Raw genomic sequence first — 24,824 nt, 5'->3', positions numbered from 1 at the left:
GTCCTCACCCTGCAACCACCCCCGAAGCCCTGCTCTCTCTCACATCCCACATCTAAGATGACCTCACATCCCACATCTGAGCCACGCTGGCCTCACCCCACCAGGCCTCACTCCCTTCCCTCCCCATGGCTGCCCCACTCCTCCACCCCCATTGCTTGTACCTTAACAGCATGTCCACCCCCCGCCAGGGCCTTTGCATTGCTATTTGCTCTGCCTGGAATGTTCCTTCCCCAGGTATCTCCTAGGCTTGTATCTTTCCTTTCTGCAAATTCACTCAAATGTCACCAGATCACCAAAGCTTTTTCACATCACCAACTGAACAATGCCACTCCCACCGCCAACATCACCTAGTTCTCCTCCCTCCTGGATTCTTCTGTACAGTGTTCCTGATCAGCCGCCATGGTATAGACTTCACTCACTTGTTTTTCTATTGTCTGTCCCCTCACCCGCATCCCAACAAAATCTTCACTCCAAGAAGGCAGGGGATCTTTCTTTAATCTGCTTTGATCACTGATGTATGTACTGCCAGTAACAGGATAGTATCTAGTACTACCTCTGAATGCAACATGCACCTGTGCTGAGCTACCTGCCAGGGGCTGTGCTAAGCGTTTTATAAATGTTTTATCACACAATTTCCATTGTGGCAGAAATTAAGTCAGATATTTACTATGTATTCAGGCCTTCAATCTCCACTCTACTCAGATTATGCACAGAAGAGAATGGAATAAAGCTTCCAGAGCACCATTCTAAAACCATCTGTAGGCAGGGAGACCCTGACCACACTAAAACTGCTGTCAATCTCACCAGAAGCCAAGATCCCTGTACCATTGTCTAACTGGTCTCAGGACAACATTCCATTATGAAATCAGAATGGTGGCGCGGTCATGAAGGCAGCAACCATCAATATCACATGCCTCTAAGTTTAAATCAAATGCCAAAAACCACAGACTACTTGTACTATACAGAGTAGTTGTTTATTGTGTATAATCAAGATGAACAAACATGTATTTGCTGAGTCCACTTAAAAGGCAACCTCAAACTGTGCCAGGCAGCTCATGAGATTTTCTGGCGGAGCTGCCTTGAGGAGGTCCCCACCACCCTTCTCTGTGAGCTACAGAGATACTGCTACACTGGGAGCACAGTGGCCTGTGCCTGACTGGGGGCATGCTGCTTCTGAAACTGGCACTGCCAGGCCATTTCCTTCCACTGCAGTTGTGGAAACAATGATTCATGTCATTTGATCATAGAAATTCTGATTAGTGATGAATAGGCCAGGCGAGGTGGCTCACAACTGTAATGCCAGCACTTTGGCAGGCCAAGGTTGGTGGATCACTTGCGCCTAGGAGTTTAAAACCAGCCTGGGCAACACAGCGAGACCTCATCTCTACTAAAAATACAAAAAACTAGCCAGGCGTAGTGGTGCACACCTGTGGTCCTTGCTACTCGGGAGGCTGAGGTGGGAGAATTGGTTGAACCTGGGAGGCGGAGGTTGCAGTGAGATTACAGGACTGCACTCTAGCCTGGGTGACAGAGTGAGACCCTGTCGGAAAGGAAAGGAAGGGAAAGGAAAGGAAAACTGCTAAATTACAAGTAGTAAGGTAACAAAAACAAAAATGTAACCACCAAATAAAACACTGGGTTGACCAGAATGCAGGAGGCAGTGTAGGAGATAAGGGTTCGGGCTTTAGAGTCAGCCTTGGCCCACTCTCACCCCAGCACTCTAAAGCTGTGTGCTGCCTGATCACCTCCATAACCTCTCTGAGCCGTGGGTTCCCCCCTGTAAAGTAGGTGGGCAATACCAACCTGAGATGGTATTGTGAGAAGAAATGAAGTCAGCTGTCCCATGACTAGCACGGAGAACTGCTATCAAGGCACAGATTAGGACTGAAGGAAGAGCTGATTTCAGCCGCCCACCTTTCACAAGGACCTTAAGCTACCATCACCAGGCAACAACAAGCCCAGGCTGCGGGGACAAACCTGCTGTTTGGCTAACATTGGGAGGATGATGTCAGCTATCTGTCGAGACAGTCGCTTCCACTTGTCTTCATTCTCCTTGTGGCACTGCTGCAGGACAAGAATGAACATCTCCAACACCTGTAAGAGTGTGCACAATTAGAAAGTCTGCTGCCAAGAGGCGCCTTTCCACCCCTACGTGTCCGTCTGTTACACTTGTCCCAGCTCAGCTGGAAGACTCCAGGATCCAAACAGATGTGATCCCAGCGAGGACAGGGGGACACTAATGCAATCCCCACTCTATGACATGAGAAATGTAGGGGAATCAGAACGAAACACAAGTTCCTCTAGGGCACATACAAGGTGCACACTTTGCTCAGGAGGATTTGCCATCAAATTCTATTTGTATAGAATTTGTAATATTTCACAATCAGAGAAAAGGCACAACATGAAAATCAAATGTATATTAATCTTTGGCAAAATTCAAACACAGCCTTGACTAAACTATTCTGCAGGTGGCTCATTGCCTTTGTGGACATTCACTTCAATTCTGTGTTCTCTGCAGAGGCAATCTACTGAACAGCACCTACTTCCCAGAGGTATACATGCTTGAGCACAAGTTTATTGGTGATCATTTCTAAACAGAGATATCCAGAGCTCACTGAACATGTGGCTGATGAGCTCCTCTCCAGGACACCCACCCACCCAAGCAGCTCTGCCTGCCACCACCTGCTTGCCAGTTGCTCATTTTCAGACCTCTTTATGATACACGTACTTTTGCATTGCAATTATGTGGTTTAATTAGGCATTAAGTATTTAATTAAATACTACAGGGGTTCATTAAAATATGAATGAACAAAGAAAGTGCTACTTCTTATGAGAAAAGCTATGGCTTTATGAAGATTCAAAGACAAACAGCTAAAAAGAATTGACAAAATAAGTGAGGGCTAGACAACAGAACAAGTTAAAAGAAAGGAGAAGTCATTAAAAAAGATTTCTGCACTCAGCCTTCCTCAAAATGTCTTTGAATTCTTATGCCACTTTAAGACAACAAAACCAGAAATCAGCTCAAAGAAAAAGACCTTAGCCCTATGTCAAAATAGTGGTAAATAAATATACAAATAAAGTTTTTATTTCAGAGTTGAGATTTCTATCATTTTAAGGTTTCTACCACCTTGACCAACACTGTCAATTGATTTTTGGTCCTCGTTTTGGAAAAGAGGGCCTCACTATCTTGAACCATCTCGTGACTCTCAGACCAGGAGTCAGGTGAACTCCTGTGGCTGTGCCCACTTTAAAGATAAACACCAGGCCGGGCACGGTGGCCCATGCCTGTAATCCTAGCACTTTGGGAGGCCAAGGCAGGAGGATCACTTGAGGTCAGGAGTTCGAAACAGCCTGGCCATCATGGTGAAACCCCATCTCTACTAAAAATACAAAAAAAATTAGCTGGGCATGCCTGTAATCCCAGCTACTTGGGGAGGTGGAGGCAGGAGAATTGCTTAAGCCCGGGAGGTGGAGCTTGCAGTGAGCCAAGATCGTGCCACCACACTCCAGCCTGGGCGACGGAGAGAGACTCCATCTCAAAAAAAAAAAAAAGGATACACACCAATGACACCTCCTGCCACTGCACCTCCCTCCCCATCCCCCTGCACCGGCATCTCCCCAGGCCACAGAAAGCTCAAACCTGGTTCAAAGTAACACAGTTAACAGTGAGCATTACCACATGGCACTTCCTTCCATCTGCACGGGTCAATAAAGTATCCACGACAGTTCCAACACACACTCTTCTTACCTGATGGTACTGGATGAGTCTCAGTAACATTGACACCACCACCTCTTTTTGGGTTTCAAGCTCTTTTCCTGCATCAGCTTTATTTGTTCCTCTTAATACAAAGAGGTCGTGGACTATGGGCTGCAGAGCTGGTATGGCTGTGGGGACAAAAGGGTACCGTAATCAGGCATTTCATGGAAATTACATTTGGAAAACTGCTGTCAACATCTACAAAATGCTTTCAGGAAATAAAGAAAACCCTTACACATACTTGGTTTATAGTAAGAGATGAATTAAGGTTATCAATCATTATACCATGTGGAAGGTCAAAGCTCTTCCTCTGAACACTGATCATTTTGGGACGGCTTCTAAAAAAAGAAAAAAAAACCTAGGGCTCCTGTAATTTAACACCACTTCTGAAAAAAGGTGACTCCAATTCAAAAGTAAATTTGAAAATGATAAACTTTCCAAATAACCAAAACAGCAACATTCCTGGTCTCAAGAATAATCTACTTGATTCATCTGAAAAGACAATAAAAACTTCCACATAATACATTTAGTCAAAGCCACTGGATTATTATGCTTTTTTAAGTAAACTCACTCTCTCATTAGATAAGGGACTTTCCCCCAGATCTTATTTTGGTCTAAAACAGGAGTCAAAATAAATTAATTGGTCTACTATGACCACATTAAAAAAATATATAAGAAATGCCTTTCATTGGCACACAGGAACACTCTGACCCTCAATGTCATGCGTACACAGGAACACTGACCACTCAGTGACACATACGCTCACACATGAGCACACACACAGAGGCACACTCTGACGCTCAATGTCATAAGCACATAGGAACACTGACCCCTCAGTGACATGTACACACACACGAGCACACATACACACAGAGGCACACTCTGACCCCTCAGTGAAGGGCACACTGCAACCCTCTTTGACACACACACAAACACTCTGACCTCTCAGTGACACACACACTCTCTCCAGCCCTGAGACATGCACACACAGGAATACTCACTGACCCTTCGGTGGCATGCACGCGTGGGTATACTCTCTGACCCTCTCACAGATGACCAAGCTTCCCAGCGCAAAGTACTGGGTTTGGCTGCCTACTGATTTTCTGTCCAAAGACCCTCCAAGTCTGGGAAACCAAACACCTACGCCTTTAATAATCTATACTTTGGTTTTGTGAATCTGAAGCCCTTGTGAGGCCAAGGCAAAGACTAACTGGCTTAGCTATGTAAAGACTGAGAAGTCAGCCAAGGCCCTGCCTCGCAACACAGCACGGTTGACGCTCTTCTGCACACACGCTGAGTCGAAAAGACTACGTAGTAGTGCCATTCTCACATCTGGGGGTTTGCAAGGGTCCTAGGATGTGTCCCCGTCAAAGTTCAAAAGCCTACAGATTCCAGCAAAGGAGTCAGGGAGGGGTCAATAGGGCAATGCTGGAAGACCAGTTCAAAAAGCTCAAAGAAAGATTTACAACTCATTCATAAAACCACACTAGCTCCTTCCACAGGCTGGGGGCTTGCACAGCTGGCCATCTCCTAGGGTCCTTATTTAAGCTCCAGTAAAATCATCAGGCAAAACAGAAAGCCCTGAACCCAAGTCAAACTATATCTCCAATACCACTGGATGAGAGATCAAAATTTAATTCACGGCAAGTTCGATTTAAGAATTTTTAGTGTTTCAGCACTTCTCGGCCTTTGGCTAAGATCAAGTGAAGAACTTTTAGCGTTTCGTGTGAATGAACAGGAATTTTATATTCAGAATCTATCTGTACCTTAGGCTATCTTACTGTTTCTTGAATTTTTTTTCCCTGAGAAGATTACAAATTGCTGAGAGTAAAGAATATGCTCTCTTCTCTTTTGAAACGTCTCTCCCCAGTACATTCACATACATAGACACACAGACACGCATGCAGAGCCTGAGAAGCACACGGCCGCCACTGACAAAGTTCCAAGTGGGTGTATGAAAACGAACACTGCCAAGCACATCATGACACCAAAGACGACAGTGAAAGGTGTGTCCCGTTACCGTGTGTCACAGCCTTCCTTCCACTGGCCATGATGCCATCACAGAGCTGAATGATTTTAGGAATTCCAATAATCTGTTTTGAATGATAGCGTTCATAAGATAGTAATACCAAGAAGAAAAAGATGTTTGGAATGATTGCCTCTGATTCCCTAGAAACAAAAACATCAATTTAGGCCTTTCTTTCAAAATTAAGATACAAATCAATATAAGCAACATAAAATAATTCATGATTCAACCTTGACAGCAAGCACACATTAAGCTAACAGGTGTCAGTGATCTACTCTAACCCCATCCCTGCCACAGTGCATCCCATCTGTGCCCTCGTGCAGAGCCGGGACACGTGTAAAGGTTCGGAGGGAGCAGGTAGAAGGCACCTGACGGCACAGGGGCACAGCAGCTACGATCTTCCTAGCTCTCCTCTGCCTCTTTGCTCTTGAAGAAATTGAAACTCAAAAGAGCAACAGTAACTTGCCCCAAAACACAGTGGAGGTGTCACGTAATTAGAATAAACACTATGTTTCCAGACCCCAGGGAATCTGGGAACACTTTCCTTCTGCACTAAATTTTCCTAACTACAGTATTTATTAAGCATTTCAGGTACGAAAAGAATTTTAAGTTTCAATAATTATAAACCTGTAATGGACTAGCAAGAAGTACTAAAACCTCAACATCTAGCAAGAAAAAGCTGCAGAGAATACAAGTGCATAATAATTACTAAAGACGACCTTATATAAAACTGCTTTCTCTAAGAAGATTTAAAAACTAGTGCTCCACCACAAGATTTCATTCCCCCATCTGTCAACACAATTAAATGCTTTGAAATGTGCAATGAAAACTGAAAACATATGGAATTTTCAGATACATAACTACTTCCAAACAAGTCTTGAGATATACATTAATTTTTAAGAGAAGCAAAAATGCACAGTATGTTAATCAGATTTCCATTTAAAGAAAACAGCAAAAATGCCTAACAGTAGTTTAAACATTCATCTTAATAACCTAGATTACATGTAAGTACGCAAGGAGAAAAAAATCTAAAATAATAAAATGCTATTACCTGAACTGGCCCACTTCAATGTATTCAAACTGTTTCAATACAAAGCCAATAAACACCTACAGGAAGGAAAATAAAATTTCACATCAATAATAGGATTAAAATGTAAAAACCAGGCTTCTTTTCCTCCTGCTTATCTGCATAAATTTTAAATAAATTTCTTGACAGCTGATAAATTTGACTATAAGCATAACTCTATTCTGAAATCAGCCTAGATAATTGCAGAACACATCCAGGAATCCCCTCAACAACTTTACTACACCCTGAGGTGAAATCTCCTTGGAAAAACAAATAATAAATTCCAAGAGACATCAGACAATACCCAAAAGTACACCTTGGGGACTCATCTGTTCCCGTTAATGGCAGACAGGGTGGCACAGATTCCCTGAAACTGGTTTAGTAATAAGATACCCAAAGGAGTTGACCTTCGTCCCCCCACCATCTGAGAAGCAACACATAAGGGCTGCAGGGGAGCCAGTTTTGTGTCACACTGTATTCCCTGCAGCTGCCAGCTTTCCCAACCTGACGGGGAGCTTCCATGGATAAAGCATGGAGCATATGGCCTGGCTTTCTCAGAGCCTCTGGGCAGAATGCAAACATATAGCAGGTGCTCAATAAATCATTATCAGCCTAGAGTTCAATGGTTTGTCTGTTCTAGTGTTCTACTCTTGTTCATAAAACTGTCACTGTATTGAATCTTAACAACTGGGAGAAAGGGGACTGGTTGATGAAAGGCAATCAGAACAAACATGAAACCAGAGCAGACTTTGTTCTTACTAGAATGGAACAAATCAGGGCTCTGGCTTCCCTTGGGGTACCCCTGCCCCCCTGAGAGCCTGCTCCTCTCAGCCCCTGCTGCCCACAGCCATAGACCAGGGCTTCTCCCCAGGCAGCCTACTAGGGTCAAAGGAAAGGAAAAGAAGTTCCCAATGCATATTTCCTGAGGAGAGCAATGTCGCATTTAGACGGATTTTCTTCAGATAGGTTTTGTGAAAGAAGGATCAAAGCCATCAGGCCAAGGCAAAGCCCACCCCTTGACGCCTCTTTCATTAAAAGCAGACCCCAGGCCAGGCGCGGTGGCTCATGCCTGTAATCCCAGCATTTTGGGAGGCAGAGGCAGGCAGATGACAAGGTCAGGAGATTGAGACCATCCTGGCTAACACGATGAAACCCCGTCTCTACTAAAAATACAAAAAATTAGCCGGGCATAGTGGTGGCTGCCTGTAGTCCCAGCTACTCGGGAGCCTGAGGCAGGAGAATGGCATGAACCCGGGAGGCGGAGCTTGCAGTGAGCCGAGATTGTGCCACTGCACTCAAGCCTGGGTGACAGAGCGAGACTCCGTCTCAAAAAAATAAAAAACAAACAAACAAAAAAAAACAAGCAGATCCCACCCCAATACCCACTGTGGGAAAATCAGTGTTGACCGAGTGCCCTCAGTTCTCCTAGGGAAACAGACCCTTTCAGGTGAGTAACAGTGCTGACAGGATTAACAGATTTATGTCTAGAAGAAAATAGAGAAGTGTAATATTTCTATCTCAAAAATATTCCTACCCCACATAAGAAAGTAGCCCAAGATCACGGCTCAAAAATGACAGTTAAATTTTGACGATGAAAAGGCAGTTTCATCTGCAGTGATTTAACTGGGACAAATCTTGAGGAAAATGTGCATCATGAAGGGACAGGACTAGCCAGAATCTGCTGCCCACAGCAACTACAGGAGGAAGGCAACGTAGTCAAGAGGGGAAGAGTGCAAATGCTTGTGCAGAGCCACACAGCTCCCACGTGGACTCCAGGAGCACGGGTCTCAGTTACTGTCCGCTAAATTCCATTCCTTTTTAAAGAGGTAAGCTAACCTGTTAGATAGCTTGAAACTGCAGATGATCAATTATGGTAATAATTGATAATCCGTTTAAACTAACTCTCCAGATTTTGCAAAAATGTTCCCCAAACAATAAATCTTAATTATATCTCACAATTTAAATTCAAACTTATTTTGAAGGGGAGGTGAGTGGATGGGACAAACCTTTGGAAATCCCTAACAGCCAACCCCAGGTTAGCCTTGAGTCCAGGGAGCTGGGGCAAGGATGTCGACTTGCTGAGGCTGGCTATACCCCGGGCCTTGTGCACCAGCTAGGTGCATGAAAAAGATAAGCAGCAGCAACTGATGAGGGAAAAATGCAGACCACATTTCTTTAAAGTAGATTTCAGTGTCTTTTAGGGTAATTTGTACTAAATTAGGAACAGGTATGATGGATAAAAGATAAAAGTGACAAACCTGATCTGAATCCAGAAGACAGTAATTAACCCGTAACTGAACCAGCTGCGCCAGCAAATCTAAAACCTGCTTCTGTAACTGCACAGATGTTGTAGTCGTGTACTGTTTTAAAGCTTTTATAACAAGAGGTTCAAACAAACGAATGTGATTATGAATAGCATTCTATAAAAAAAAAAAAGAAAAGAAAGAAAGAATCCATAAGTGAGCCTTCAACTAAAAGCTTCAAGCAAAATACCTGGAAAGTCTCAGCTCCAGTTTCATCTCTAGCACTGACACGCCTGAGTTCACATGCCGCAAATGGCACCATTTACCTTATCTGCACGGTTCTTTGTGACACTCGTGAGGTTTGTCTTCAACTGGGTAGACACTTTCTGGAGGACATCAAACCATCTGCCAAATGGGAATAAAAGGGAAGCAGAGAATGAGAATAATCTCCTCTGCACTCAGATATACTCCTGTTTAAACCAATTTCACATTCACACGATCCAAACGTGTCAGATTGAGAAACAATCTGAAAGGCCACTCAGTGTGGCAGCATCACCCTCTTGAGATAATGACACTCTATTTAGAGTTTACAGCTGCCTGACAGCCATAAAGTCTCGTCACCCATAGAAGGCTACTCAAGTCTGAGCTTTTTTCTGCTACAGGAAACTGACTACTCAGCCCAGTCTTAAGTGAGATTTGAGAGAAAGGTGAAGGTCATTTAAAAGATCAGTAATTTAGAAGAAATCACATGATTATTTTGGAGGACAAGCCTTTAAAATACATCAGTGATATCCTAAGAAACATATATGAAATTAACCCAAACATGCACACACTCACATGCTTATTAATACCCCAAATGGTTACAGAAAGCATTGAAACAGACTTACTCCTGAAACTCCAATATATAGTAAGTACGTCACTAACATAGAGCCTGGAACATGGGTATTTTCCTTGACTCCTGACTCTAGTGTTTTAATTGTAGCTATTTAATCACTAAAATTATAAAAGGAAAAACAAGGGATTCTATTATTGCTACTATACAGATTAGCAACTCAAATACCTGTTCATACTTATGGCAACTTAAGAAGTCCTGTATTCCAGGTATTAAAAACACAAACATAAATTTAAGTGAAAAGAGGCCAGGCATGGTGACTCACACCTGTAATCCCAGCACTTTGGGAGGCCGAGACAGGCAGATCACGAGGGCAGGAGATCGAGACCAACCTGGCTAACATGGTGAAACCCTGTCTCTGCTAAAAATACAAAAAAAAATTAGCCAGGCGGGGTGGTGGGCGCCTGTAGTCCCAGCTACTCGGGAGGCTGAGGCAGGAGAATGGCGTGAACCCAGGAGGCAGAGCTTGCAGTGAGCTGAGATTGCACCACTGCACTCCAGCCTGGGCGACAGAGCAAGACTCCGTCTCAAAAAATAAATAAATAAATAAAAAATTTAAGTGAAAAGAGACTTCTAGTCATAAAGTTGACAAAACACAAGGTAATATATCCAAGATGCTTCTATGACCTTCACACACCCCTGAACACCAGCACTACTGTGCTGCAGTGAAGCTGTTCTTTCATCCTTGTTACAGGCCTGAAAAGTGCCACCAACACATGCCACACCACTCTACAGGTCCTGAGCTTTGAATGGGTGGGGACATCATGAACTGCATTCTGGTTTGCTGACACACTTTGGCAATGAGAGCTGGCTGCTTCTGAGCCCACTCAGTGTTCCTCCTCCTCTACCCCCACCTCTGAGATGTGTAAGTCCCAAGCCCATCTCACTCACTGGCCACACACTTCTTGGAAGGCCGGGCTATGCCTTAAATCATCTTTGCATCAACCATATCTCCTAGAGTTCTTTGAATACAGCAGACTATTAGAAGATGTTCGCTAATATTTTTCATTTTTATTCTTTTACAAAGTATTTCCTGCTTGCTCTTTCGTGCTTCCACCAACGACAGCATTCTTGCCACAACTGTTACCCCGAGGTGTCGTGCTCCTGCTCCGCCTGCACCATGTTCCTCAGGCTGGCGTCAGCGAGGGCCTGGGTGAAGTGGGTGTACGGGGCCATGAAGCAGTAGTGGTACAAGCCTGGCCTCACACTGGAGGAGCCAAGGCGCTGTGCTCGGCCTTGTGATTTGCTGGGGTTGGAAGATAAGCCGTCAAACTGGGAGGCCAAGTTTGTCCCAAAGAGAGTCTTCAACAACTACAGTGAAAAAAATGAGGCATCAACAATGTGGCGTGAACAACACTTTTAAGAATCTCCCACACAAATATCAAATCCATCTGTAAATAACTGGATATGTTAGCAAAGATTCACAATGTGAAATTCTTTCTTTGAATCACTATTAATACCTTGTGAGATATTGTATGAAGTGCTGTTTGTACCATAAATAGGAATTTTGCGTTTCCTTGCGATTCTAAATGAGATTGAACATTCTAAACAAAAACCCCGAGGGACTGGAAGTTAACTAGCGAGGTTGCAGGGGAGCTTCTGATGTCCTTTGCTCTCCACAGTGACAGACCTCATCCTCCTGGGGAGTGAAGGGAAGGATGGCCTCTTGGCTCAATCATGGAGTGAGCCGAAAAGTGCTACGCTGGACCCCACAATCCTCCCAGCTGATTACGCCACCAGCACCTGCTTAAGGAGTAGCAGCGTTTTATCATCATACCTGAAAGTCTTAACAGAACAGGAAAAGAATGAAGCTCTTACTTGTTGAACACAAACAGTGGCCATCATTGGTTCTCGACTAAAGCAGGATTTCAGGTATCCTAGGATCTCTTCAACACACTGTGGAAAGAACAGTAAGACATTAAGTGACTCAGAGATGATCCATTATTGTACGAATCCTAGACAGAAATCAAAGGTACAAGATAACTTCCATTTAAATCATGTAAATAGTAGAGGAAAATCAGAGGAAAGTTTTCAATTTCTTATTTTGAACAGTCAGTAAAAAGTCTTGAAATCCAAGTTATATACATTACAATCATTCTTTTATGCATCTATGTATCTGTTCATTCACTCATTAATTCAATAAACTGTTATCAAGTACCTATTGTCTACTAGGTATCCAGTCCTGTTCTCAGGGCAGGAATTCAGAAGTGTGCAAAGCAGCTAAGAGCCCTGCATCTATAGAGCCCCTGAATATGTTCAGTGAACACAACTATGATACAGCAATGTGTGATTTACCACAAATTAGTCCTAAAATTGTCTTACAGTGATCTGCAAAAATGACCAAATAACTACCTTAATGTTACTATTCTCACAAGCATTTTTATCAACGTCTATAACGAGATGTACAGCACCCAATGTCCTTTTCAAGAATCAAGAAGGGGCTGAAAGCAGTGGCTCACACCTGTAATCCCAGCATTTTGGGAGGCCGAGGCAGGTGCATAACTTGAGGTCAGGAGTTCGAGACCAGCCTGACCAATATAGTGAAACCCCATCTCTACTAAAAATACAAAATTAGCCAGGCGTGGTGGTGTACACCTGTAATCCCAGCTACTTGGGAGGCTGAGGCAGGAGAATCGCTTGAACCAAGGAGGCAGAGGTTACAGTGAGCCGAGATGGTGCCATTGCACTGGAGTTGTTACCTGGGCAACAAGAGCGAAAGTCTACCTCAAAAAAAAAAAAAAAAAAGAATCAAGAAAGAAGATGCTAACTTGAAGAGCGCCACCAATCTAGGCATTCAGAATGCACAGCCTGTTTCACCACTGCCTGGCTAATCATGAATCGGTTTCCATCAGCTGCTAAAAGCCAACACCAATCAGACTGAAAATGCCTCTCTCTCTCCACTTGTTTAACAAAATATCCTCTACTAATAAGCAATAGATTCTTGTTGGTTTCAAATACTCAAGGGCCACACATTTTTAAAATTCTGATGTGCTCAAATTATATTCTAAATGTTTAAGGTTGTTCTTGTCGGAATTGAATTTGTCACACGTCACTTTTTGTTTTTACTAGCTCCCAGCAGATATCCAATACATGTTAACTGAAAAAATTACAAATAGAGCCTGTGAATCACTATTTGTCTAGCAAAGGACTTTAACAAATGTGTATGGAATGCTTGATGTGCACCAGACACTGAAGCCCTGGAAAAGGTGAGAAAGCATGCTGTTTCTGGCCTTTCAAGAGCACCCCAAGTACCAGGGAACCAGGGCTCTGCTACAAATACTAATATCCAATATAAAAGAGCGAGACTTCCACTACTGAGCACAATGAGGGTGAAGGACTGGGTTTACCCTCCTGCCTGAAACAACCAAAGCAAACCAAAAAACAAAACAGACAAAACCCAGAGTCCTCAAGACACTGGACATCAGCAATGAAGGACAGTGATCCCTGGGAGACGAGAGACTAAGTCAGCCCTATGGCTGCCCCAACTCACTGCTTTGAGAGAGTTCCCAGGCTGTGGCACAAGGAGGAGGGACAGGCAACCCTCTGAATTGAAGAGGTGCTGAGAATCTAAGGAGACCAAGACAGCCACAGTTCATAAGACAGAGCACCAGAGAAGAGAAAACAAGACAGAGAGAGCTCTGGAGATCTGGGGAAGGTCCCCTTCGAGTACTCAGCAGAGCTGTGTGTGTAAGAAAACTCCCTGAGGCCAGGGAGAGAAGCATCTGAAAGGATTAGAGGGAGCAGTGCTTGGCGCTCACACAGGGCTAGAAACAGTCACTGTTCTCAGCAGGCAGACTGGAAAACCCAAACTTTTGGTTCATTAGGTAGAATACTCAGGATGGTCTTGCCTCCTAAGCACTCTACCTAATTATTCCTAAAGAGGAATAATTAGTCCAAAAAAAAAAATTAGTCCTAGACCAAGCACTGCTCCAACCCATCTGACAAATTATAAAGCAAGACCCAAAAGAGTAAACCATCTACATGTAACTCAACTAACCTCAGAACAAAGCTCAAGAAGATCTATGGGAACACAAAAATATATAGCATCCAACAAGGTAAAATTCACAATGTTGGGCATCCAATCAAAAATTGGCAGCCATGCAAAGAGGCAGGAAAACACAATCCAAAATGAGGAGTATCAACCAACCAATCAAAAACACCAAGAACTGGGAAGTTATTAGAAGATCTTAGAACTAGCAGAGAAGAACATTAAAACAGTTATTACAACTGTGTTCACAAAGCTAAATAGAGACACAGGCAGACATTTTTAAAAGACCTAAATCAAACTTCTAGAAATAAAAACACAATTAGTGATATTCACTGAACATGGGCCAGACACGGTGGCTCATGCCTATAATCCCAACACTTTGGGAGACCGAGGAGGATGAATCACCTGAGGGCAGGAGTTCAAGGCCAGTTTGGCCAACATGGTGAAACCCCATCTCTAATAAAAATACAAAAATTAGCTGGGTGTGATGGCATGTGCCTGTAGTCCCAGCTACTCGGGAGGCTGAGGCAGAAGAATCACTTGAGCCTGGGAGGTGGAGGTTGCAGTGAGCCAATATCGCACCACTGAACTCCAGCCTGGGCAACAGAGTGAGTCTGTTTCAAAAACAAAAAAAAAATACGCTGGACAGGATTAACAACAGATTAACAGATTAACAACAGATTAGACACTGCAGAAGAAAAGATTAGAGAACTTGAAAACACAATAATGGAAACCATACGAAACAGAAAACACATAAAACAATCAAACACTGAAAAGAGCATCAGTAAGCTATGAGACAACACTAAGCAATCATTCAGGAAATCACAGCCCCTTTAAGAGAGGGAAAAAAGGAGGGGGCCAGGGCAGAAAAAAAATCTTTGAAGAAATAATGGCCTAGGCGGGTGCAGTGGCTCACACCTGTAATCCCAGCACTTTGGGAGGCCCAGGCGGGTGGATTACGAGGTCAGGAGATCAAGACCATCCTGGCTAACATGGTGAAACCTCGTCTCTACTAAAAATACAAAAAATTAGCCAGGTGTGGTGGTGGGCGCCTGCAGTCCCAGCTACTCGGGAGGCTGAGGCAGGAGAATGGCGTGAACCCGGGAGGCAGAGCTTGCAGTGAGCCAAGATAGCGTCACTGCACTCTAACCTGGGCGACAGAATAAGACACTGTCTCAAAAAAAAAAAAAAAAACAAGAAATAATCCCCTAAAATTTTCCAAACTTTAAAAATACTATGAAGCCACAGACCCAAGCTCAATAAACCCAGGCACAAGAAACACAAGATATAAAAAAACTACATCAGGGCATATCATTACCAAATCACCCAAAACAGACAGTATAAAGTTTGTCACCCATGCTGAAGTGCGGTGGCATGATCATGGCTCTCTGCAGCCTCAATCTCCCAGGCTCAAGCAATCCTCCCACCTCAGCCCCGAATAGCTGGGATCACAGACGCATGCCACTGCGGCCAACTATTTTTGTTTTTGTTTTTGTAGAGACAGTTTCCCGATTTGCAGACAAAGTCTTAAAATAAACCAGACAAAACATATAAAATGGAACAGTAAGGAGTTACATGAAAAACCGTGTATAATATAATGCAAAAGAAAAATCCAACACATAATACATTTCAATTACGTATAAAAATGAGTATGGAATAAATAAGGATTAGAAGACAAGAAAAACAAAACATTACCTGTCAAGAATGTGGAATTATTATTTTTTATTCCCAGTGTTGCTATTTAGAAAAAGAAAATGACTCTATTTTAATTCTAAGGTCTCTGTGCCTTTAAATCCTGAAACTAGGTAAACTCACAGCAGTCTGAAGAAAACCTGCTCATACCCGTCGCCACATCGAGCTCACCTCTCCAGCTACACTTGTGCTCAGACCCCAACACCCAGCCCCGCACACATGCAGAGGCCTACGCATGTCGGTGCAGGGGCTCTGATGCCTTCACCTAAGCAAGGTCACAGATAAGGCTCAATAGTTTGTATATCTCAAGCCTGGCCTGACAATCTAAGCACCTGGATATCTTTCCAGCTGCCTCAGAACTGCTGTGTGGCAGGAGATCTGAAACTTTGCCACGCTGTGAGTCAGTGAGGGAGATTCCTCAAAATAGTCAGGGGCCAAGTGCAAACAAGAACCTGTGAAAGCTTCTACCCTACATATCCTCCTCTAAAAGACCACGGATAAAAACTCAACAATTAAGCAGGTGAGGCTTCCAAAGTACAAACAAAAGGATATACGAGAAAGCTAAAATGGGCCTCTGTCATAAAACAGCAAAAAAGATGAACTTAGAAAAACAAAAAAGGAGAGGTGAGTAAATCTACCTTTGACTGTAAAGACACAGGCCAGAGAATAAGATGTTTAATTATCCAGTTATTCTTATGCCAAATGTAAAAATTTTCAGAGATGAGCTTATTATCTTTATGTACCTTTAAAAATATATACATACACACACAACCATATGGCTGATTTCAAGAATATAAAGATCAACTAACGTCAATCTTCATTAAATTGTGACTTGTTAATAATTTACTTTTATTATTTGGATAAGGCAGCATTTGACACATTCACTGACTGTAACTGAAAAACAGCCATTTCTATATATGACAGTCATAATAATAATGTTAAAAAAAAAACCCACATACAAAAAAGAAAATCTTATTATTTAAAGAATCCCAGTTAGATGATTTTTATTTCAGTATATCTCACATTCAAATTTAAAACATGTAGTATTTTCCATTTTGCTAAAATGTGTTATACATGGAGACTGCTGGCCACTAAAGACTACTTATTAAGCACAGCGGTTTAGGGCAAAGAGAGGGAGATCTGAAAATATGGCTGGGTGCGGTGGCTGACGCCTGTGATCCCAGCACTCTAGGAGGCTGAGGTGGGTGGATCACAAGGTCAGGAGTTCGAGACTAGCCTGGCCAACATGGTGAAACCCCATCTCCACTAAAAATACAAAAAATTAGCCAGGCATGGTGGCAGGTGCCTGTAATCCCAGCTACTCCGGAGGCTGAGGTAGGAGACTCGCTTGAACCCAGGAGGCAAAGGTTGCAGTGGGCCGAGATTGTGCCAATGCACTCCAGCCTGGCCGACACAGCAAGACTCCACCTCAAAAAAAAAAAAAAAGAAGGGATGCTTCCAAAATGGCCAAATAGGAACAGCTCCAGTCTACAGCTCCCAGTGAGACCGACACAGAAGACAGGTGATTTCTGCATTTCCAACTGAGGTACCTAGTTCATCTCACTGGGACTGGTTGGACAGTGGGTGCAGTCCACGGAGGGCAAGCCGAAGGAGGGCGGGGCATTGCCTCACCCGGGAAGCACAAGGGGTCGGGGGATTTCCCTTTGCTAGCCAAAGGAAGCCATGAATGACTCTACCTGAAGGAGCGGTACACTCTTGCCCAGATACTGCGCTTTTCCCACAGTCTTCACAACCGGCAGACCAGGAGATCCTCTCCTGTGCCTGGCTCAGCAGGTCCCACACCCATGGGGCCTTGCTCACTGCTAGCGCAGCAGTCTGAAATCGACCTGGGATGTGGGAGCTTGGCCGGGGGAGGGGCGTCCACCACTGCTGAGGCTAGAGTAGATGGGTCCATGCTCACAGTGTAAACAAAGCGGCAGGGAAGCTTGAACTGGGCAGAGCCCACCGCAGCTCAGCAAGGCCTACTGCCTCTCTAGATTCCACCTCTGGGGGAAGGGCACATCTGAACAAAAGGCAGCAGACAGCTTCTCCAGACTTAAACATACCTGCCTGACAGCTCTGAAGAGAGCAGTGGTTCTCCCAGTACAGCATTCAAGCTCCGATAACAGACAAACTGCCTCCTCAAGTGGGTCCCTGACCCCCAAGTAGCCTGACTGGGAGACACTTCCCAGTAGGGGCCAACAAACACCTCATACAGGCAGACACCTTCGTGCTCTGGGACGATGTTTCCAGAGGAAGGATCAGGCAGCAATATTTGCTGTTCTGCAGCCTCCGCTGGTGATGCCCAGGCAAACAGGGCCTGGAGTGGACCTCCAGCAAACTCCAACAGACCTGCAGCTGAGGGGCCTGTCTGTTAGAAGGAAAACTAACAAACAGAAAGAAACAGCATCAACATCAACAAAAAGGACATCCACACCAAAACCCCATCCGTAGGTCACCAACATCAAAGACCAAAGGTAGATAAAACCACAATGATGGGGAGAAACCAGAGCAGAAAGGCTGAAAATTCCAAAAACCAGAACACCTCTTCTCCTCCAAAGGAACACAACTCCTCACCAGCAAGGGAACAAAACTGGATGGAAAATGAGTTTGATGAATTGACAGAAGTAGGCTTCAGAAGGTCAATAATAACAAACTTCTCTGAGCTAAAGGAGCAAGTTCTAACCCACCACAAGGAAGCTAAAAACCTTGAAAAAATATGTTAGACTAATGGCTAGAATAACCAATGTAGAGAAGAGTTTAAATGACCTGATGGAGCTGAAAACCACAGAACGAGAATTTCGTGAAGCATACACAAGCTTCGACAGCCAATTCGATCAAGCGGAAGAAAGGATATCAGTGACTGAAGATCAAATTAATGAAATAAAGCGAGAAGACAAGATTAGAGAAAAAAAGAGTGAAAAGAAATGAACCAAGCCTCCAAGAAATATGGGACTATGTGAAAAGACCAAATCTACGTTTGATTGGTGTACCTGAAAGTGATGGGGAGAATGGAACCAAGTTAGAAAACACTCTTCAGGATATTATCCAGGAGAACTTCCCCAACCTAGCAAGGCAGACCAACATTCAAATTCAGGAAACACAGAGAACACCACAAAGATACTCCTCGAGAAGAGCAACCCCAAGACACATAATCGTCAGATACACCAAGACTGAAATGAAGGAAAAGGGCAGCCAGAGAGAAAGGTCGGGTTACCCACAAAGGGAAGCCCATCAGACTAACAGCGAGCGGATCTCTCTGCAGAAATCCTACAAGCCAGAAAAGAGTGGGAGCCAATATTCAACATTCTTTAAAAAAAGGATTTTCAACCCAGAATTTCATATCCAGCCAAACTAAGCTTCATAAGTGAACGAGAAATAAAATCCTTTACAGACAAGCAAATGCTAAGAGATTTTGTCACCACCAGGCCTGCCTTACAAGAGCTCCTGAAGGAAGCACTAAACATGGAAAGGAACAACCAGTACCAGCCACTGCAAAAACATGCCATATTGTAAAGACTACCGACGCTATGAAGAAACTGCATCAGTTAATGGGCAAAATAACCAGCTAGCATCATAATGACAGGATCAAATTCACACATAACAATATTAACCTTAATGTAAATGGGCTAAATGCCCCAATTAAAAGACACAGACTGGCAAATTGGATGAAGAGTCAAAGACCCATCGGTGTGCTGTATTCAGCAGACCCATCTCACATGCAAAGACACCCAAAGGCTCAAAATAAAGGGATGGAGGAAGATCTACCAAGCAAATGGAAAGCAAAAAAAAAGCAGGGATTGCAATCCTAGTCTCTGATAAAACAGACTTTAAATCAACAAAGATCAAAGGAGACAAAGAAGGCCATTACATAATGGTAAAGGGATCAATTCAACAAGAAGAGCTAACTATCCTAAATATACATGCACCCAATACAGGAGCACCCAGATTCATGAAGCAAGTTATTAGAGACCTACAAAGAGACTCCCACATGGTAATAGTGGGAGACTTTAACACCCCACTGTCAATATTAGGCAGATCAATGAGCCAGAAAATTAACAAGGATATCCAGGACTTGAACTCAGCTCTGGACCAAGCAGACCTAATAGACATCTACAGAACTCTGCACCCCAAATCAACAGAATATACATTCAGAATATACAACAGAATATACAACAGAATATACAACAGAATATACATTCTTCTCAGCACCACATCGCACGTATTCTAAAATTGACCACATAGTTGGAAGTAAAACACTCCTCAGCAAATGTAAAAGAACAGAAGTCATAATAAACTGTCTCTCAGACCACAGTGCAATCAAATTAGAATGCAGGATTGAGAATCTCACTCAAAACCACACAACTACATGGAAACGGAACAACCTGCTCTTGAATGACTACTGGGTAAATAACGAAATGAAGGCAGAAATAAAAATTTTCTTTGAAACCAATGACAACAAAGACACAACGTACCAGAATCTCTGGGACACATTTAAAGCAGTGTGTAGAGGGAAATTTATAGCACCAAATGCCACAAGAGAAAGCAGGAAAGATCTAAAATCGACACCCTAACATCACAATTAAAAGAACTAGAGAAGCAAGAGCAAACACATTCAAAAGCTAGCAGAAGACAAAAAATAACTAAGATCAGAGCAGAACTGAAGGAAATAGAGACACAAAAAAACCCTACAAAAAAAATCAATGAATCCAGGAGCTGACTGTTTGAAAAGATCAATAAAATAGGTAGACCACTAGCAAGACTAATAAACAAGAAAAGAGAGAAGAATCAAATAGACTCAATAAAAAATGATAAAGGGGATATCACCACCAATCCCACAGAAATACAAACTACCATCAGAGAATACTATAAACATCTCTACCCAAATAAACTAGAAAATCTAGAAGAAATGGATAAATTCCTGGACACATACACCCTCCCAAGACTAAACCAGGAAAAAGCTGAATCTCTGAATAGACCAATAACAGGTTCTAAAATTGAGGCAACAGTTAATAGCCTACTAACCAAAAAAAGTCCAGGATGGATTCACAGCCGAATTCTACCAGAGGTACAAAGAGGAGCTGGTACCATTCCTTCTGAAACTATTCCAATCAATAGAAAAGGAGAGAACCCTCCCTAACTCATTTTATGAGGCCAGCATCATCCTGATACCGAAGCCTGGCAGAGACACAACCAAAAAAGACAATTTTAGGCCAATATCCCTGATGAACATCGATGTGAAAATCCTCAATAAAATACTGGCAAACTGAATCCAGCAGCACATCAAAAGGCTTACCCACCACAATCAAGTCAGCTTCATCCCTGGAATGCAAGACTGGTTCAACATACGCAAATCAATAAACGTAATCCATCACATAAAAAGAACCAACAACAAAAACCATATGATTATCTCAATAGATGCAGAAAAGGCCTTTGACAAAATTCAACAGCCTTTCATGCTAAAAACTCTCAATAAACTAGGTATCAATGGAACGTATCTCAACATTGTAAGAGCTATTTATGACAAACCCACAGCTAATATCATACTGAATGGGCAAAAACTGGAAGCATTCCCTTCGAAAACCAGCACAAGACAAGGATGCCCTCTCTCACCACTCCTATTCAACATAGTATTGGAAGTTCTGGCCAGGGCAATCAGGCAAGAGAAAGCAATAAAGGGTATTCAAATAGGAAGAGAGGAAGTCAAATTGTCTCTGTTTGCAGATGACATGATTGTATATTTAGAAAACTCTATTGTTTCAGCTCAAAATCTCCTTAAGCTGATAAGCAACTTCAGCAAAGTCTCAGGATACAAAATCAATGTGCAAAAATCACAAGCATTCCTATACACCAATAACAGACAAACAGAGAGCCAAATCATGAGTGAACTCCCATTCACAAATGCTACTAAGGGAATGAAATACCTAGGAATACAGCTTACAAGGTATGTGAAGGACCTCTTCAAAGAGAACTACAAACCACTGCTCAAGGAAATAAGAACTACAAACCACTGCTCAAGGACACAAACAAATGGAAAAACATTCCATGTTTGTGGATAGGAAGAATCAATATCGTGAAAATGGCCTTACTGCCCAAAGTCATTTATAGATTCAATGCTATCCCCATCAAGCTACCACTGACTTTCTTCACAGAATTGGAAAAAACTATTTTAAACTTCATATGGAACCAAAAAAGAGCCTGCATAGCCAAGACAATCCTGGGCTAGAAGAACAAAGCTGGAGGCATCACACTACCTGACTTCAAACTATACTACAAGGCTACAGTAACCAAAACAGCATGGTACTGGTACCAAAACAGATATATAGACCAATGGAACAGAACAGAGGCCTCAGAAATAACACCACACATCTACAATCATCTGATCTTTGACAAACCTGACACACATAAGCAATGGGGAAAAGATTCCCTATTTAATAAATGGTGTTGGGAAAACTGGCTAGCCACATGCAGAAAACTGAAACTGGACCCCTTCCTTACACCTTATACGAAAATCAACTCAAGATGGATCAAAGACTTAAACATAAGACCTAGGACCATAAAAAGTCTAGAAGAAAACCTGGGCAATAACATTCAGGACATAGGCATAGGCAAAGACTTCATGTCTAAAACACCAAAAGCAATGGCAACAAAAGCCAAAATTGACAAATGGGATCTAATTAAACTAAAGAACTTCTGCACAGCAAAAGAAACTATCATCAGAGTGAGTAGGCAACCTACAGAATGGGATAAAATTTTTGCAATCTATCCATCTGACAAAGGGCTAATATCCAGAATCTACAAAGAACTTAAACAAATTTACGAAAAAAAAGCAAACAACTCCAACAAAAAATGGACAAAGGATATGAACAGACACTTCGCAAAAGAAGACATTTATGCAGCCAACAGACATATGAAAAAATGCTCATCACCATTGGTCATTAGAGAAATGCAAATCAAAATCACAATGAGATACCATCTCATGCCAGTTAGAATGGCAATCATTAAAAAGTCATGAAACAACAGATGCTGGAGAGGTTGTGGAAAAATAGGAACACTTTTACACTGTTGGTGGGAGTGTAAATTAGTTCAACCATTGTGGAAGACAGTGTGGCAATTCCTCAAAGGTCTAGAACTAGAAATACCATTTGACCCAGCTGTCCCATTACTGGGCATATACCCAAAGGATTATAAATCATTCTACGATAAAGACACATGCACACGTATGTTTATTGTGGCACTAGTCACAATAGCAAAGACTTGGAACCAACCCAAATGTCCATCAATGATAGACTGGATTAAGAAAATGTGGCACATATACACCATGGAATACTATACAGCCATAAAAAAGGATGAGTTCATGTCCTTTGCAGGGACATGGATGAAGCTGGAAACCATCATTCTTAGCAAACTATTACAAGATCAGAAAACCAAACACTGCATGTTCTCACTCATAAGTGGGAATTGAACAATGAGAACACATGGACACAGGGAGGAGAACATCACACACCGGGCCTGTGGGGAGTGAGGGGACTAGGGGAGGGATAACATTAGGAGAAATACCTAATGTAGGTGACGGGTTAATGGGTGCAGCAAGCCATCACGGCACACGTATACCTATGTAACAAAACTGCACGTTCTGCACTTGTAACCCAGAACTTAAAAGTATAATAAATAAATAAATAAATAAATAAATAAATAAAAATAAAACTGAAATTAACCACCAAAAAAAAGAAAAAGAAAATCTATGAGACTTTTTACTCAGGCTCTGCCACTGACTTTCTGTGAGATAAGTCAGAGACTATCTCTGTCAGAGAATATGACTGTCAACCCCAGCTCTGTTACTTCCTCAGGCACAAAAGAGCAAGTCACACCTCCCGCCCCGCCCCCTCACCCGTCTGTTTTGCCCCTTTCCACTTGAAAAGGTCAAATTAAGAAATAAAGGACTCTACAAACACATTTTGAAACCCACTAATTTTCTAAACTAAACTGGGTCTAAGCTAATACATGATAACAGACAAAAATAGAATACAAATAGAACCTTCCCCCTAAACTTCATGGCTAAGGCAGAGTCAGACTCGGGTCCTGTGACGCAAGCACGTGGGGCAGGGAGGAGTCTCCCGGAGGCACCCTGGAGAACCGGGCTCCATCCTAGATGAACTCAGCCCAGAGGACACACATCAAGTGTGCCAGCCACAACCCAAGCAGAAAAAACAAGACACAAACCTTCCCAATGTCCTGCAGTGTGGCCAGCTCTAGTATCTGAGAAAGAACATCCAAGGCTGAGCGGAGAAACCCTCCAAACTTTTCCGTGCTGTTCTGAAGATCCAAGGTGACCTTGGGAAGGTGAAGGAGAGAACACATGGTTACTGGCCCTGTCACGATCTCATAATGTACAACCAAAGACACAAACATCGACGGCTGCGGCAGATGCCTCCACCGTGCGGCACCGTACATTCACCTTGCAGGGTGTGTCTGCATGTTTGTTGTCAGCACTGGGAAAATATCTTGGAAAGAAATTCCTTTCAGATAGCTATACAAAAACTACTCTTTCAAAGGCTTTCAGGTTACACTGGCGCTACTGGAAGAAATAATTCCTAACTTTCTTTCATAATGAGAAAAAAAGGGTTAAATGTCCATCATAATCAGTATCTGGTATGTGGTATATCAAAAAATAGAAAATACGAAGTCCTATTCCTTACACATTAGGATCCCTGGGAGAAATCACTGTCAAATTCACATAGGGTTGGTTCAATTTGGATGCAATAAAATATTAAATCAGGTGTAAGATGTGTTAAGATTCTAAAGGATTTCATGTAATTAAATTATACAGCAATTCTATTTTACAGACTCAGAGAATGGGTCAGGACCAAAGACATGTATAACAAGAAAGGTAAGGCGAGACTGACTAGGAAAATAAATATTGGTAAAACATTGCTTCAGAAAAGAAGGCGCTCAGTGAACATAAATCTAAGAACCCTTGTGAAAGAGAAGCTTTCTCTGGGCAAAGTCAGAAGCAGGCAAGAGACAGACACAGAAACTGAAAATGTGAGTGGATCTAAATACCATAACTACGCTAGTCAACCTGGGTGTGCCCTAAGGCCAGCCAAAGGAAAGAAAAATCCAGCAGTGACACCACTGAGGGTCCAAGGGACGAAGTGAT

The 24,824-nt window shown here is 42.7% G+C and overlaps 1 protein-coding gene across 2 annotated transcripts in view; it reads right to left on the bottom strand.

Moving 5' to 3' along the window:
- Positions 1 to 24,824, bottom strand: part of HTT (huntingtin) — a 165,542-nt gene that overhangs the window by 55,520 nt on the left and 85,198 nt on the right. For both annotated transcript variants that reach the window (XM_054486641.2, XM_063664445.1), the window contains 9 exons: positions 23,888 to 23,998; positions 11,803 to 11,880; positions 11,072 to 11,295; positions 9,419 to 9,497; positions 9,108 to 9,269; positions 6,835 to 6,890; positions 5,778 to 5,926; positions 3,749 to 3,885; positions 1,978 to 2,094 (listed from right to left, as the gene is read on the bottom strand). In XM_054486641.2, the coding sequence (XP_054342616.1) occupies positions 1,978 to 2,094; positions 3,749 to 3,885; positions 5,778 to 5,926; positions 6,835 to 6,890; positions 9,108 to 9,269; positions 9,419 to 9,497; positions 11,072 to 11,295; positions 11,803 to 11,880; positions 23,888 to 23,998 (1,113 nt within the window). The remainder of the gene's footprint in view (positions 1 to 1,977; positions 2,095 to 3,748; positions 3,886 to 5,777; positions 5,927 to 6,834; positions 6,891 to 9,107; positions 9,270 to 9,418; positions 9,498 to 11,071; positions 11,296 to 11,802; positions 11,881 to 23,887; positions 23,999 to 24,824) is intronic.

The sequence above is a fragment of the Pongo pygmaeus genome, chromosome 3 (assembly GCF_028885625.2).
Source record: "Pongo pygmaeus isolate AG05252 chromosome 3, NHGRI_mPonPyg2-v2.0_pri, whole genome shotgun sequence".
NCBI lineage: Eukaryota > Metazoa > Chordata > Mammalia > Primates > Hominidae > Pongo > Pongo pygmaeus.
Note: the sequence above shows the minus strand (reverse complement) of the source record. Positions and strands in the feature narration are given on the sequence as shown.